This window comes from Diaphorina citri, unplaced genomic scaffold (assembly GCF_000475195.1).
Source record: "Diaphorina citri unplaced genomic scaffold, Diaci psyllid genome assembly version 1.1 scaffold167, whole genome shotgun sequence".
Classification (NCBI taxonomy): Eukaryota; Metazoa; Arthropoda; class Insecta; order Hemiptera; family Psyllidae; genus Diaphorina; species Diaphorina citri.
Window position 1 is genome coordinate 40,768 of NW_007377604.1, and position 17,051 is coordinate 57,818.

Genomic DNA, 17,051 nt, shown 5'->3' on the forward strand with positions numbered 1-17,051 from the left:
GCATTTGACCAAACTGGTAACTGGATTTTATTCTATTCTATTCTAGTCTCGATTGTCAATTCTCAATTAAACGTTTAGAAACCTTTTTTTCTTTCTTTCTTTCTTTTGAGATCTTGTTTATCCTTCTATTTATCGTACCTGGATTTATATAAGGCATTTATTTATGTTTCGACAGTGGCGTAACTCAAGGAAGACACTTTTTTCCCCATCTGTCGAGTGATCTTCCCAATTAGCTATTGTCAACGAGGTGAATCTATGTTGTCGAAGCAGTGTACGGTTTTAGTCGACTATGTGTGGACACAGCTTTATATTGGAATTAGAGAACTGTGAATCTTCGATGGTAAAACTGTTGTATATGTAATTGCAATGCCACTGGATAGGTACTTAGAATAAATTGTACTTTTATGGGTTCCACAAATAGTTTCGCATCCACATTTTCCGTGTCCTCTTCCTCATGTTCACAGACAACCATCAAAGTGTTCGCCAAATGTTTGCGGTCGGACATCGAGTACAAAACCCTGGGTATCACCTTCCAGACGACATGCCGGGAAGTTGTGACGTCACTACTGAACAAATACCGCATGCGGCACCGGGATCGTGGTATTGTGAGGGCAGCAATATGACTTCGTGAAGGTCACAGAGTTGACTATGTGGGACTAGCAATGTGAGGATTGTAGTGTGTGTGTGTGTGTGTGTGTGTGTGTGTGTGTGTGTGTGTGTGTGTGTGTGTGTGTGTGTGTGTGTGTGTACTTACTCCTCCATTGACGCCGTTTTTCCCATCCGGGCTCGAACTGGGAATGTGCAGAGTGAGTGAGTGAGTGAGTCAGTCAGTTTGAGTGAGTGAATGAGTCAGTCAGTTTAAAAGAACGACTCTTTTCAGGGGACTACTGTGAGTCTGTGACGCCGTTTCCATCCGGGCTGGCACTGGAAATGTGTACTGTGTAGAGTGAGTGAGTGAGTCAGTTAATTTTAAAAGAACGACTCTTTTCAGGGGACTACTCAGTCAGTGAGTCAGACTCTAACTCTCGATACTTTGAGTGAGTTATGAACAAGAATTACTCTTTTCAGTACTCTGAGTAGAGTCTGGTCCTAAGTCCTTATACCCTATGACCTCTATGTCCCTCTATCCTAATCCCTATACCTACCCATAGAAAGCTGTTGAAAAATGAGTTTTATGTTTCAAAATCTGATCTGACTCTGTCCACAGTCTACGTTGTCTACGGAAAAGAGTAGTTCTTTATTAAACTCACTCGGTCTTTACAAATTAGAGACATGAAATGGGGGATGAAGTCCGCTCAAATGTGACAAGGCTGTAACACGAAACTTTTGGTGAAGGTCGGTGCAACGGTTGGTGGGAATTTGGCCGCTTTTTGGCGGATTTCGGGATCCACCGAATAAGATAAAGAAAGGCGTGTGATATTCACACCAGGTTTTAGGTATACAGATACAGGTCGTCACAGTATAATTGACAGTTTTCGCGGAAAACCTGGAGTGGTTCGGGGATTTTTTAATCGTGAAAAGTTCACTGGTCCTAACTCCTTATACAGGGTTGAGGGTTATCCACATGGAAACTGGAACTACAGTGGGGGAAAAACGGGACTTTTCCCGTTAAATAAATAATCAGGACTTTTCATACGTTGTCAAAGTTGCCAGAGAGGGAAAGAAGGAAAAGGGAATCATCTGCCAGAGGGAAAAAGGATCAAACTCATATGCCAAAGGGAGAAACGGGTTGCATTTTTCCCTTTTAAAGGAGGGGCTAGCCACTGTCGCCTCAACTAGTTCCAGGTTACGCCACTGTCGTTAATTCATATATGAATGAAAACAAGACGTGTAGTATTAATACTACCGCTGCGAGCTAAAAGCAAAAACAACATTTTTCATTCTTTCATTTTACTATGCGTCGTTATCTGCGCTCCTTCTCTATCTCTCTCAGGTCTCTCTCGCTCTCTTTCTCTCACCTCTCTCGCTCTCTTTCTATCACAGCTTATAACAAAAAATAGTAGGAGGTTATACACGATGGGCAAGTGTTGTCACACGGACAGTTTTGTATATTTGGAAATGAGGAAGGTGAAAAAAAATGTTCCGAAAAAATTGATCTTTTCATGAAAAATATTGCCACCGTGACTATATTAAATACTGTCGCGGTGATTGCGGTAAATATAATAATAGTGACGCGATTACGCGACGCGATTTTTGCGCCATGTTCAACGGTTCAACCTGATACCCTGAGGTCAGGTCTCTCTCGCTCTCTTTCTCTCACCTCTCTCGCTCTCTTTCTATCACAGCTTATAACAAAAAATAGTAGGAGGTTATACACGATCGGCAAGTGTTGTCACACGGACAGTCTTGTATATTTGGAAATGAGGAAGGTGGAAAAAAATGTTCCGAAAAAAATTGATCTTTTCATGAAAAATATTGCCACCGTGACTATATTAAATACTGTCGCGGTGATTGCGGTAAATATAATAATAGTGACGCGATCACGCGACGCGATTTTTGCGCCATGTTCAACCTGATACCCTGAGACTTTCGTCAGTCACTCCTTCCCAAAAAATAAAAAGAAGTGTTTTCTTGACCAATGTAAACGTACGTCCGAACTTCGCAGAGTTTCCCGCCACCGTTTTTTCGTTATTTCCGCGAGGGAGTCCTCACTTTTTTTTGTTTTTTAATTTAAAAGATGAGTGTTTCACCGCTGTTTTTATTTCGTAGCGATGAAACAACTGCTACATTGGACGCTTGTGGTCTGTTCGTCAGTCACTCCTTCCCAAAAAATAAAAAGAAGTGTTTTCTTGACCAATGTAAACGTACGTCCGAACTTCGCAGAGTTTCCCGCCTCCGTTTTTTCGTTATTTCCGCGAGGGAGTCCTCACTTTTTTCATCCATTTGATCTAAGATCTAATGAATGAACGAGGAATGAGTGTCAAAATTTCCCACCGTGTGCGGACGCCCCGGCCCGAAGCACCAATTTGAATACGTTTCTCCGTCTCTGTCTAATGGCACTATTATTATTGTATCAGGCCGGCGTACTAACGTAGCTCGTACGAACGACATAGTACGAGAGTGAGAGAGAGAGAGGAGCTTCGAATTCAAACACCATCCCGACCCCCGGTGTTTGGCCAAGAGGAAAATTCATAGCCGAGTGAAAAAAATAATTAATAAAAATATTAAAAAATTCAATAAAAATAAATAAATAAATAACCCATTATTAGGAATAAAAAATATTGATAAAAATAAATTAGGAATAATATAAAATAGTAAAAAATTCGAGTGAATAATTAACCACCTGAATAGTTCAGGATCTTTTGAAAACTTTCAATCAGTCGTCATTCATTGAAAAAAAAACATATTCAAAATTTTAGACAAAAAAGTGTAAAGAAAATTGTAAATTTGCTTTTCATTGAAAAAAATCTGCTGCTTCTTCCGCTAGTAATTTTTATTAAAATTGATATTTTTAGTGAATATTTTTTTTCTCTTGTACGTTTTGAAGAGCGTATCCGATTACCAGACACATTTTCTTCCACCCTTTCCTCAATTCTGTCATGAATTGAAAATAGACGGAGACGGAGCTCTTCTCCTAGTGGAACCTACCGTTTAAAGAAAACGAATTTTTCTTAGCAACTTTACCAGACTTGCTCTTCGTAAACTTGAGCCTTCCTTTGGCATCATGATTTCATAATTCATAGTTCAATTAATTATGGCTCCAGTAGTGTAGGGAACCCCATAGCTAGATCAGCTAGCAGGACAATTAGTGTAATTAGTAATTAATGCAAGTGTCATCAAGTAATTAGCGTCGATTAATGACTCGACATTCCCCACATGTGTTTCTGGTGGAAGGAGCCATCATAAGCGTTCAAGCCAGAGCAGTCAGGACATTACAGGTCATCCTGCTAGGTTTGACAACATTAATTAAGTTTTAATGAGTGAAGCCTTACTGAAACTACGAGTATTTACTGCTAAGATCATAGGTGGATCGTCTTTTACACTTTTACTTTGTAGATAAAGTGTTCTGTACAAATGTACATAATATAAGTCAAATTGTAAACACCCTCGGGTAATTTTGTACAATAAAATAAATTGAATTGAATTGAATTGAATTGAATTGAGAGTATCCTATGTGTATGGCATTTGAAGATTGGTTGGAGTCGACTAGCACGGAGGACTTCGGATCTGAAAATTCTGGAGGTGTTTCTCAGTAAAATTTTCCATACGGACCACGTATTTTCAGGTCAAGTTTTTCTATGCCTTTAACTTCCACACTTCCACTAGGCACTAGGCCATTTTGGCATTTTAGGATAGTAGACTAGGTATAGGTAATTAACTACATCGGAAGAGCTTTAACAACTTTCTACTGACCTTCCTCATTGAGATGTCTATTTAATCTATCAACCAACACCACCTTCTACACCCATATCTCAAATACCAGATCAAATAGGAGAAACTAGATCTCCTCATCTCCTTCAGATGTAAGTCACTTGAAAAATCATAGATTCTAAACCTATATTCGTAAATGAAATTACTAACTAATATGTAAGTAGTTATTAAATTCTATGATGTCTATTAATGGAATAGAATGCAGGAATTTTTTTCATGACAAGATAATGTCCTACTTCCGATAGGGATATAGATTCTGTCTAACAGGTGTCAACATCCAAAAATGTCTCAAGGACTTAAGATCTCCAAGAATGTTCTCAATTCAGAAAATAATTACCCTGCTATTGGTACCTACTTTTAAGAGCTTAACTGCAGTTTTTAAGGAAATATAGGCCACACCGGATACGAGATTTGAGGCACGTGTTTCTCGTAGCGTCGTTTATTATTTTATCCAAGTCTTTTAAGAGAATATTTCCTGTGCTTTAAAAAACAATATCGAAGAAAATGAAGACAGATGTTCGGTGTTCCGTCTCTGAAAGTCTCCATGTGTCACCAGGTTGTCATATGTCTGGCTCATGATGTTTTCTTAATGAAAGTAAAATCTACGCCGAGAATTGCAGCTTTGTCTTTTTAGGCAGGTTATCCCAGCCGTATTTTCTGTTCTATTTTTTTTATTTTTATTTTTTTTTTTTTTAATTGATTTCGGTTTTCTTTGGTCATTTCAGTCGAAATACAAGAGCCTCCTGATCTCAGATAGAACAACGGTCGATGATCTTATCCAAATCCTGCTCAATTGTTACAGCAGTACGGAGCGAGTCGAAAAGTTTTCCCTCTATGAGGTAAGTAGAATGCTAGGTACTGATTAGTCCCCTTACATCGAAATAAAATGGTACTGATCAGTTCAATAGTCCCCTTACATCAGCCCAACGAAATAGAATGGTACTGATCAGTAGATCAGTTCAAGTAGGGAATACTGTCTCCTTAGATCAATTCAAAAAGAAATGTCTTCTCAAATTCAGAACAGCCAGCCTAGTTAGCTTAGTAGTGCACACCGGATACGAGATTTGAGGCACGTGTTTCTCGTAGCGTCGTTTATTATTTTATCCAAGTCTTTTAAGAGAATATTTCCTGTGCTTCAAAAAACAATATCGAAGAAAATGAAGACAGATGTTCGGTGTTCCGTCATTGAAAGTCTCCATGTGTCACCAGGTTGTCATATGTCTGGCTCATGTTGTTTTCTTAATGAAAGTAAAATCTACGCCGAGAATTGCAGCTTTGTCTTTTTGCTAGGCACTAGGCCATTTTGGCATTTTAGGATAGTAGACTAGGTATAGGTAATTAACTACATCGGAAGAGCTTTAACAACTTTCTACTCACCTTACTCATTGAGATGTCTATTTAATCTATCAACCAACACCACCTTCTACACCCATATCTCAAATACCAGATCAAATAGAAATACCAGATCATTCATCTCCTTCAGATGTAAGTCACTTGAAAAATCTTAGATTCTAAATCTATATCCGTGAATGAAATTACTAACTAATATGTAGTTTTGATTCTGAGATGTCTACTAATGGAATAGAATGCAGGAATTATTCTCATGACAAGATAATGTCTTACTTCCGATAGGGATATAGATTCTGTCTAACAGGTGTCAACATCCAAAAATGTCTCAAGGATTTAAGATCTCCAAGAATGTTCTCAATTCAGAAAACAATTACCCTGCTATTGGTACTTTTAAGAGCTTAACTGCAGTTTTTAAGGAAATATAGGCTGATGGATTTAATGTCGTAAGTCGTAGGTCAACAGAATTTGAGATTGGATTCTTCAATAAAGTATCTACATATACATAAGTATCTTTATAAACTATTGGAATCTAGTTAAATGTACTCAATGTCAGGTATGCAGGTAATCGGTTTGTTCCGATTTGGAAATTAATTTATTTCACCTCACAACCTAGCGGTCTACTTATCTTCTACATTACAGCTAGTTAGATTCAGAGCGTTGGGTGTTGATACCCACAGGTTCTTCCTTGCCTGTGTAAGGAAGAACCTCATGAATTATGTGTATTTAATAAGCCACCCATAGATTTATCCTACACAGTATCCATTTATCCAAGGCCAAATGTTTAAAGAATCATTAAACCCGATATCATGGGCATTCATCTTGTCATTAGGCTGGAATTTTCATTGAATCGTGTTCGTATTTTGTCCACCGTGAGGATTTCTCTGTCATCCGTCACATCCTGAGACATTTTTCCCTTCTGGACCGGAAATCTGGAGTATTCCAATATTTCTCTGTTATATTGTTCGTTTTGAGACTGCTGGGATTGCTGAATACTGAGAATGAATTACGTTACTGGGACTGCTGTGATAAAGACAATAGTTATTTTGTTGTACAACTAATTCAACCAAAGTTCATTTGACCGTACAAATATCAGGAAGGACAACTTCCTACTGTCAGGCAACCACAATACTTGTGCCACGGAAGTCCCCTCCAAATCTCAAGTTACTTGGTCGTTTACTGAGGTTGTTACAATTAACATTCCAAACACCTAATCATGTAGAACTAAACTGAGGCTCACCATCCCCCTTTGTCTTGGAGCCTAATAATGAGGATACCGGAGTTTGGATACAGGGGCTCTGATTTCCTTTCTTGTTAACTCTTTCATCACCGGGTTGAACCCTTTTACCCTAATCATAAGGATCGAATGTTCTATGATCGATAAGCCATTACGGGCTTGAGCGAAACATTATACGTACTTTCCTAGATTTTATGGCCAAGAGGTATCTGATTACTAGGTTCGTAACTTCTTTTGCTCGAGGAATCCTTTTTATGCTGGGTTTAGCTGAGATAATGTGCCCTAATCATAAGGATCGAATGTTCTATGATCGATAAGCCATTACGGGCTTGAGCGAAACATTATACGTACTTTCCTAGATTTTATGGTCAAGAGGTAGGTGATTTCATAGTCATTAGTCGTTTAAGTTTTGTGTACACAAAATAAGCTCCTTGTAATCAAAATCATTTGACCGTTTAAAGAGCTGAGATAATAATCAGCTTTTAATTTAAGCGGCTAAGTTCTTTATTGCTCCATTAGATGCACCGATATCTCGTTGATCTGGAAAAAAAGGAATCAGATTTTCTCAGAGAAGACATAGATGACCGAATCGACTTTGTTCTTTGGATATTGACAGCTTTTGTACTTCGTGTTACTGTCCAGGTTAATAATTGCCTAATTGGTTCTGAGATACCTACCTCCACCCTCATTATTATCAACCCCTTTCAAATAAAAATACCAATTACCAATACAAGACCTCATAACCACATTGAATCGGATGTTACTCTGCTAAATGTTTTTAACAAAATCTTTCAAGCATTACAGTTTTGAGATATCCTAGACCTAGAGGTACAATATAGAAGTACCAAGTTCCTATTTAGATCACCTTGAAGTTCTAGCTCCTAGATCTCATTTCCCACAGGGAGGGACACCTGTTGCTTCCGGATCTTGGAAATTTTTGAACCACAATTACAGTCGGTATTGTTATCATTGTCATTGAAATGTTCCTCTTTTTTTAGGCGGGCCTTCGCGGGCCGCAAAAATGAGCTCGCGGGCCGCATGCGGCCCGCGGGCCGCGGGTTGGACAAGCCTGATATAGAAGTACCAAGTTCCTATTTAGATCACCTTGAAGTTCTAGCTCCTAGATCTCATTTCCCACAGGGAGGGACACCTGTTGCTTCCGGATCTTGGAAATTTCGAACCACAATTACAGTCCGTATTGTTATCATTATCATTGTCATTGAAATGTTCCTCATGATACTTAAGTATACTTTGCGTGTATTCCTAATGTTTTATTAATTTAGAATACTCTACTTCGTTTCCAGTTTCTTTGTCTAGTTTTCCACGATTTCAGTTCTTGTTTTGCTGCAAATCTAGAGTACCTTTTTAAACATTATGAGAAATGTCAATTGAATCCCCACTCCGTTCTTGTTTTGCTGCAAATCTAGAGTACCTTATTAAACATTCTGAGAAATGTCAATTGAATCCCCAATTCAGACATCCTTTCGTTTTCTGGTCTTAGTTTTGCTTCTAGACCTTGACTTCTCAAGTAGACTCTCAAGTAGTGAAATCAGTACCTATGTACCTATACTTACCTCTTCCGATTGTTCTCATTTCAGACGTCTTGGTGTCCCGAGTTACCGTCAATTCCCAGTTCCTCTCGTCTCTCCCTATCACAGCCCGAGACTGCTAGTACCTCACTCCTAGCAGATTACGACAACTACTTCTACATCTGAACCAGACAGCGTTAGTGGTAAGTTATCAGCAGAGACCTTCAAATATCATATTTTCCCAAAATAAGTGCGATATTGCCATGTTTTTAGTGCAATATTGTGGAAAAATAAGTGCCATATTGCCATATTTTTTTAGTGCCATATTTTGGCAAAATAAGTGCCATATTCTGGCAGTCTCTGGTTATCAGTTCGCCTTTACATTGAAGGATATACTGGTACTAGATTTAAAGTAACCTCATGTTAGAGCTGTTAGAGGTTAGACTATAGGCAATTTTTTAAATAGGTTTGATAGAGGGAATTGTAACTGCAGAGGTCTTATCATACCAAAAGCGAAGAAAGAAGGAAGACTGGATAGGAGAAAGCCAGCCGTTCGGAGAACGAACCTTATCTGTTGAAGATAAAATCCGCCCCGGGCGGTAACAGAACCCGCGACCTAGCGCTTACAAGGCAGACGCGCTACCTTCCAATTCCAAGCTAACTAGACTGGTATGGTCTCTTTAACATTAACATTAAATATTGTGTAATCAATAGGTGCTATAAAAATGTCATTATTTTTGCATTACAGAGGTCTTGCTGTTGTTTACAAAGGCTGTGAATTCTTCTTCTCGTCTGTCTGTCACGGTCTGTCGCCTTCAATTTCTTGAACTTCGATCTGACCAGGAGCTGCAGCAGGCGGATGTCCCATTTGATCCAATCTTTTGCGGAGGAACTTTCAAGAGACATGAACTAGGAAATCAATTGGAATCATGATTAAATGGTTTGCTTTCTGGAAGGAAAAGCAGAAACACAGACTAGATAATGAAAGTGAACATGACAAGAACATAGAAAGCATTGTCAGTGTTTGTTCACAAAACCAAAGTTCAATTGTAGACTGTCTGTCCTAAAGAGAAAAGCTGATTATATGTCGAACCCTAATCTCTAATGCCGTCAAATCCTTCTTGATTCACCTGTTGTGTCTTCAATTCTACCAACTACTGGATTACGATATCTTACTAGTAGTTTTCGTTATGATTCCTACAATATTATGAGTCGAACACATCAATAATCACGGATCAAAAGATTTAGAAGATTTCAACAGAGATAACAAACTGATCTTCACCGCGGGTCTTGAAGTGTTAATACTCGAGTTGAGGATGATGGATGTTAACATTCCATCACATCTTGGCTCTCTTCACTTGTACTTTCAGTTATAAGATCCTCAAGTTCTCTCTAGGATCTCTACAGAACCTTTTTCATAGAGGCGTGACTTCTAAATTCTAAACAAACATGTAACATGCCGGTGAATTATTCAATCTCTTACCGGTAGTGAATGGAACGCGAAGTTCATCAATGTTTTTGTTTGGATACGCTTCAAGTTTGAGATTTGTTCGTTTGTGTACATTGACTTTTATTACCGTCTTGCCTCTAAGTTCTCTTATAAGGTTCCCTATCACATAAGTATCATGGACTCGGTGAATTTTGTAATAGCAACTATGATAAACACATAGATAAATATCTATGGGTTTTCAATTTTTCATCACCAATTTCCTCCCAAGACATTAATTCCCAAAAGTGTTGAATGGCTCAAGGCGAATAAAGAGTACCTTCTTACCGTTACTGATACTTTTGACTAATAGTTTGGATACGCTTCAAGTTTGAGATTTGTTCGTTTGTGTACATTGACTTTTATTACCGTCTTGCCTCTAAGTTCTCTTATAAGGTTCGCTATCCTAAAAGTATCATGGACTCGGTGAATTTTGTAATAGCAACTATGATAAACACATAGGTTAAATACCTATGGGTTTTCAATTTTTCATCACCAATTTCCTCCCAAGACATTAATTCCCAAAAGTGTTGAATGACTCAAGACGAATAAAGAATACCTTCTTACCGTTACGGATACTTTTGACTAATCTTTTTTTCATGTTTGACTAATCTTTTCCATGCCCTCTTCCTCATGTTCACAGACAACCATCAAAGTGTTCGCCAAATGTTTGCGGTCGGACATCGAGTACAAAACCCTGGGCATCACCTTCCAAACGACATGCCGGGAAGTTGTGACGTCACTACTGAACAAATACCGGATGCGACACCGGGATCCGAACCTGTTCTTCCTTACCATGGAGGTCACCGTGCGACGGTCCGGCAAAAGTAAGTAGAAGATACCCGAAAAGGTACCAACCTTTTCCTCGTCTCGTCTTGTCTTGAAATTCAGGTCCCGGACGAGACGATTATCAGGTGCTGGATTTCGAGGAGTTGACCAAAAAGACAGAGACCCATCCATTACGAGTATGCTTTTCGGCCAGCCATTCACTATCAGGTAGACCTGACAGGTACGGCTGAAAAGGTCCGTCTGTCAGGTCTACCTGATACTTGATGAGCACACGCACTATCAGGTAGACCTGATTAGGTGTACCAGAGTGTACCTGTCGTCAGGTATAGTACAAAACCCTGGGCATCACCTTCCAAACGACATGCCGGGAAGTTGTGACGTCACTGCTGAACAAATACCGGATGCGACACCGGGATCCGAACCTGTTCTTCCTTACCATGGAGGTTACCGTGCGACGGTCCGGCAAAAGTAAGTGAAAGATGCCGGGAAAGATACTTTCGTCTCGTCTTGTCATGAAATTTAGGTCCCAGGCGAGACGATTATGTTAGGTGTTGGATTCTCGGAAGTTGTACAGGCGACCAAAAGACAGAGACCCTTTATGATGTTAGCTGTTATAGCTTCCCCTTTTGATCCCTTCTAACTAGACTACCGTTGCTGGTTAACAACTCGGAATATAGGTTGACCAAAAAGATAAATAAAGACCCATCCATTATGCTGTTATCTTTGGCTGTTAGGACTTCCCCTCTTGATCCCTTCTATCAGACTTCCGATGCCGGTGCGGGTTAACAATTCGGAATAAACGTTGACCAAAAAGACAAAAGAGCGATCACGCTGTTTTGACCTTTTCCTTTTCATCCTTTCTAACCGGATCCTCTTTTTCGCAGGTGTCCGCACGATGCTGGTTCTGGATGAAGAGAGACAAAGCTCGAAGGGGGCCCGGCAACCCTCTGCCCTCTAAATACCGTCCTGTGTTAAATGTTTCTTAGGCAGTATTAGGCACATAGCTAGTTACCTTGAAAAATGTCCAAAATATTTTGTAATTTGTATGGTTGTAAATTGAAAAGGAAATATCGCCCGCATATTATTTTCAAAGTATGCAACATGTAATACTTTTTCCCAAATTACCAGTGAATATTTTTTATGGGTGCCTACAGTAAGGTAAGTATGCAATGCGCATTAAAATTATGCTACGCCTTGTAATTAAAAAACGCAGCGTGTAAGATAGTCTCAAGGCTTCTTCTTTTTGAGCTCCTTCAGCCTTGTGTGAGTAGGCAATATGCTTGTCATATTTTTTATGGGTGCCTACAGTAAGGTAAGTATGCAATGCGCATTAAAATTATGCTACGCCTTGTAATTAAAAAACGCAGCGTGTAAGACAGTCTCAAGACTTCTTCTTTTTGAGCTCCTTCAGCCTTGTGTGAGTAGGCAATATGCTTGTCATGAATCCTAAGACCTTGAACCGGTTTGCTTTATGATTATTATCTCTTCATGCCAGAATATCAAAACAGTTCTTCTCAGAACCGCTAGGATGCAGTATTGATACCGTCTACTCAATTTTGGGTAGGTACTGGAACCTGGAAAGATACCGTTTAAAAGGGAAAATATCATTAGCTCATTAGATTGATCAGACTGGTAAAGATAAATTTGAGAATGTTGGAAAGATACCGTTTAAAAGGGAAAATATCATTAGCTCATTAGATTGATCAGACTGGTAAAGATAAATTTGAGAATGTTTTTTTTTTGAACTCAACAAAAATTGTTACAATTTTTTTAGAGAAGAATATAGAATAAGTACACCTTGTTGATCCTGCTGGAAAATGACTAAAAAGTGGTCCTCATACTCTGGCTGTTCGTACCTTTGGATGGCCTGGGACAACCTTTGCAAGAGAAACTGATGCGAGCGAGGATCACCAAAAAAATTCATTCATTCTAGCATTCATACTCCACTCATTTCATTCTAACATTCTACACATACTGACCTATGTACAACAATAATAATTGATAGTTCTGGTGATAGTAGTGATGAATTTGATTATTGGTTCCCACAACATCATCAGAGCCAAATTACCCTCTCTGTCATTCAAAGAAAGAGTGAGTGAGTGAGTGAGAGAGTAAGAAAGAGAGAAAGAAAGAGAGAGTATCCTGATGGGATAATGTTCGTTCTCGGAACGGCTGGCTTTCTTCTATCCTGTCTTCCTTCTCTCTTCGATTTCGGGACAATAAGACATCTATCAACACATGAAAAAAAGTTGAAAAACCATGTAATTAATCGTATACTGCTAGCTTTTCCCGATCCTACTCCGGTTGGGCGAAATTTATGTGAGCAGGCGAGTAGCTGGTCGCTGAATGGAGGTGAAAGTCCCGTAACAAAGTGCTCCTCAGTTTCGTACCTTTGGATGGCCTGGGACAACCTTTGCAAGAGAAACTGATGCGAGCGAGGATCACCAAAAAAATTCATTAATTCTAGCATTCATACTCCACTAATTTCATCCTAACATTCTACACACTGACACTTTGGTCTAACTAGTACCGACTGACCTATGTACAACAATAATTGATAGTTCTGGTGATAGTAACCGTAACAAAAACCTTAGCAAATGGATTTTACCGGTATAGTGATGGATATAACCCTTAGAGTGATGGGTTTAACCCTTATCAAAAAGAAAAACTCTCCGTCTAATTACATTTTTCTGCTATTGTGTGACTTTAACTAAAACTTCTGAATCTCCCTATTCTTCCCAACTAAAACCTCCCTATTATTCCTAACTAAAATCTCTCTATCCTTCCCAGCTAAAAGTTCTCTATTCCTGCCTCGGTGGTGTAGTGGTCAAGGCGCCCGCCTGGTAAACAGGAGGGCTTCCCAACTAAAACCTCCCTATTATTCCTAACTAAAATCTCTCTATCCTTCCCAGCTAAAAGTTCTCTATTCTTCCTTACTAAATTCTCCTATTCTTCCGAACTAAAATCTCTCTATTCTTCCCAGCAAAAATCTCTCTATGTTGGCAAGATTTTTTATGTAACCTCTTTGTTTTATATCAGGTTTACTTCATCAGCGTGTTTCATCAGTAGTCTCGAGCCATGAGAAGACGTAGAAACTTCTTCCATCTCTGCAAGTTGTACAAACACGTTGTTTCGGACATCTTTGCCCTTGCTGACATGTCTGCTGATTCCATCATTTAGGATTCTAAACAAACTTCGTACAGCTCCTTCTAGGACGTTGTCTTTTAGAGCTCTTTTTTTACGTTTCTGATTTCCTTCTGTGTTCTCCGTTATAATCATTCTTTTCCGTGTCGTGGACTCTTGATAGAAGACGAAGACTAAGTTTGTGCAAGTGTCAGCTAAGTTACGTAGGTTCTTTAACTTTAACACCATCTACGTTTAAGTATTCTTTAAATCTCCTTATTTTTGATCAGGGCAGTCTTCATCAAAATGATGTTCATGTGTGATACACTTCTCGCTTATATTACATATACGTATAGGTCTTATACTAACCAGAGTATGTACACTAGTATGTATTATGTCTAATACTATACGGTACATACCATACATTACCTACTTCAGATTATCACAGGTATCCTCTCTGATCCCAACAGTTCCCATGTCAAATTTGATAAATCCCTCGAAAATATGAATTGAACTATTTTTTGATTACATTATTTGGATCGTCCAAAGTGCTTAATTAACCCTTCACTGCTAGAAGAGTTCCTTAATATCATAGACATGTTTATTCCACGATTCCAATTAAACAAACTAACTAAAGCTACTGAAGTAAAAGTACCTAGTTACTAGATAATGAAAGTGAACATGACAAGAACATAGAAAGCATTGACAGTGTTTGTTCACAAAACCAAAGTTCAAGTGTAGACTGTAGGTTCTAAAGAGGAAAGCTGATTATGTCGAACCCTAATCTCTAATGCCGTCAAATCCTTCTTGATTCACCTGTTGTGTCTTCAATTCTACCAACTACTGGATTACGATATCTTACTAGTAGTTTTCGTTATGATTCCTACAATATTATGAGTCGAACACATCAATAATCACGGATCAAAAGATTTAGAAGATTTCAACAGAGATAACAAACTGATCTTCACCGCGGGTCTTGAAGTGTTAATACTCGAGTTGAGGATGATGGATGTTAACATTCCATCACATCTTGGCTCTCTTCACTTGTACTTTCAGTTATAAGATCCTCAAGTTCTCTCTAGGATCTCTACAGAACCTTTTTCATAGAGGCGTGACTTCTAAATTCTAAACAAACATGTAACATGCCGGTGAATTATTCAATCTCTTACCGGTAGTGAATGGAACTTCTCACTCATTATCGGACGAACTTTATTCCAAACAGATAAGGTTCGCTTTCGGAAAGGCCGCCCTTCTTCTAGCCTGTCCTCCTTCTCTTTTCGCTTTCGGTACGAAAAGACCACCGTTGTTACAGTTTCCTCGGTCAAATTTCTTGAAGAAAAAAAAAAAAATAATAATAATATTCAATAAACAAAACAGTTAACGTTAACACAAATGCAACACATTGACCCGAGGGTTATTTTCGTGTGTTATTCATACGTTTATAGGACGTACCTATATCAATTCATATTCATACGAGTGTTTTGTTTAAAAGAAATGTATTCATTCACGAAAAATCATACGTTCACTTTTTTTTCGAGTAAATTTCCATTATTCACCGAGTTACGCGGATTATTTTTAGAGGCGGCAATATGGGCAAAATAAATCGAGGTTGTTGTTTCCTGTTTACATTTGTAATTTTTACGCCTTTTACATTCACTTCTCGGAGAAATACCTGATATTGGATATAATGCTATTGACAATACAGGGTGACCCGAGTGAGGCTCAAATGCTGAAATTCGGACGGCTTCGTTTGCAAAATGCACTAGAAATTTGACTAATCAGCACTAACTTCTTACCATTAGTCTCGGTAGTGTAGTGGTCAACACACTCACTTAGCTGTGTTTACTACTTGTGTAAATCAGACATTTTATCCCATTTGCGCAAAGGTTGCAAGGTGGTCATACATATCTGACTTTTTAAACAGGAATCCATTGGTTCAATCCCAGCCGAGGCACCGGGATCCGAACCTGTTCTTCCTTACCATGGAGGTCACCGTGCGACGGTCCGGCAAAAGTAAGTAGAAGATACCCGAAAAGGTACGAACCTTTTCCTCGTCTCGTCTTGTCTTGAAATTCAGGTGCCGGACGAGACGATTCTCACGTGCTGGATTTCGAGGAGTTGTTCAGGCTGACCAAAAAGACAGAGACCCATCCATTACGAGTATGCTTTTCGGCCAGCCATTCACTATCAGGTAGACCTGACAAGTACGGCTAAAAAGGTCCGTCTGTCAGGTCTACCTGATACTTGATGAGCACACGCACTATCAGGTAGACCTGATTAGGTTTACCAGAGTGTACCTGTCGTCAGGTCTACCTGATAGTGAGTGGCTGGCCTTAGCTTTGGTTGTTTCGACTTCCCCTTTTGATCCCTTGTACCTAATCAGACTGCCAATGCTTGATGACGATTTGAAATACAGGTTAAAAAAAAAGTGTTCATCACCGTTTTTATTTCGAAGCAATGAAACAACTGCTACATTAGACTCATGTTGACCAAAAAGGCAAAGAGCTATCATGCTGCTTCGACTTTTTCCTTTTGATCCTTTCTATTATACAGGTTAAAAAAAAAGTGTTCATCACCGTTTTTATTTCGAAGCAATGAAACAACTGCTACATTAGACTCATGTTGACCAAAAAGGTAAAGAGCTATCATGCTGCTTCGACTTTTTCCTTTTGATCCTTCCTATCTTTCAAACCAGATCTCCATTTTCGCAGGTGTCCGCACGATGCTGGTTCTGGATGAAGAGGCCCGGCCTGCCGCACTCCAGTCCTGTCAACCCAAGGGAGACTCCAGGTTCTGTCTGCAAACCCGACGGGGAGCTCTAGTCAAAATCTACGACAGTGCCGTCATGCCAGGAGTAAGTTAGACTTTTAATTACCTACCTACTCTACCACTATTAATGCTAGGGAGACTAAATTTTCAGTAGAAATTTTACCACCTAAACAGATGAAGCATAATATTGTCCTTAGAAGAAAAACTCATCTTTCTTTGATTTGAACTATCGGGTCCTTAATGGTAACTTGATAATAACTTTGGAACACTCTAATGAATGCCTCAAAATAATGAAACTATGCAATGTGCAATAATCAAAATTAAATATTGTAAAATTCCATGTCTCTGCTGGGATTGAACACGCGCCCTTCTGTATATTAGACGATTGACTTGAAATTCC

General features: G+C 39.0%; 2 protein-coding genes across 2 annotated transcripts in view; both read left to right on the forward strand.

Annotated features, from left to right (window-relative positions):
• The first annotated feature begins 404 nt into the window (after positions 1 to 404).
• LOC113465825 lies at positions 405 to 9,389 on the forward strand. The gene is made up of 4 exons (XM_026820680.1): positions 405 to 605; positions 5,097 to 5,210; positions 8,509 to 8,687; positions 9,233 to 9,389. The coding sequence occupies exons 1-3, from the start codon at positions 405 to 407 to the stop codon at positions 8,668 to 8,670; spliced, it is 477 nt and encodes a 158-aa protein (XP_026676481.1). The 3' UTR covers positions 8,671 to 8,687; positions 9,233 to 9,389.
• A 1,177-nt stretch (positions 9,390 to 10,566) lies between these two features.
• The window catches only part of LOC103505352, a 26,722-nt gene continuing 20,237 nt past the window's right edge, over positions 10,567 to 17,051 (forward strand). The window contains exons 1-2 of the mRNA XM_026820681.1: positions 10,567 to 10,791; positions 16,594 to 16,736. Of these exons, the coding sequence (XP_026676482.1) occupies positions 10,590 to 10,791; positions 16,594 to 16,736 (345 nt within the window). The 5' untranslated portion in view covers positions 10,567 to 10,589. The remainder of the gene's footprint in view (positions 10,792 to 16,593; positions 16,737 to 17,051) is intronic.

Bases quoted from the DNA above. Each gene is read 5' to 3' on its own strand.
- LOC113465825 (XM_026820680.1), top strand. From the start codon at position 405: ATGGGTTCCACAAATAGTTTCGCATCCACATTTTCCGTGTCCTCTTCC. The intron at 606-5,096 runs GTGAGGGCAGCA...TGGTCATTTCAG, and splicing joins GGCACCGGGATCGTGGTATT to TCGAAATACAAGAGCCTCCT. The intron at 5,211-8,508 runs GTAAGTAGAATG...TAGTGAAATCAG, and splicing joins AAAAGTTTTCCCTCTATGAG to TACCTATGTACCTATACTTA.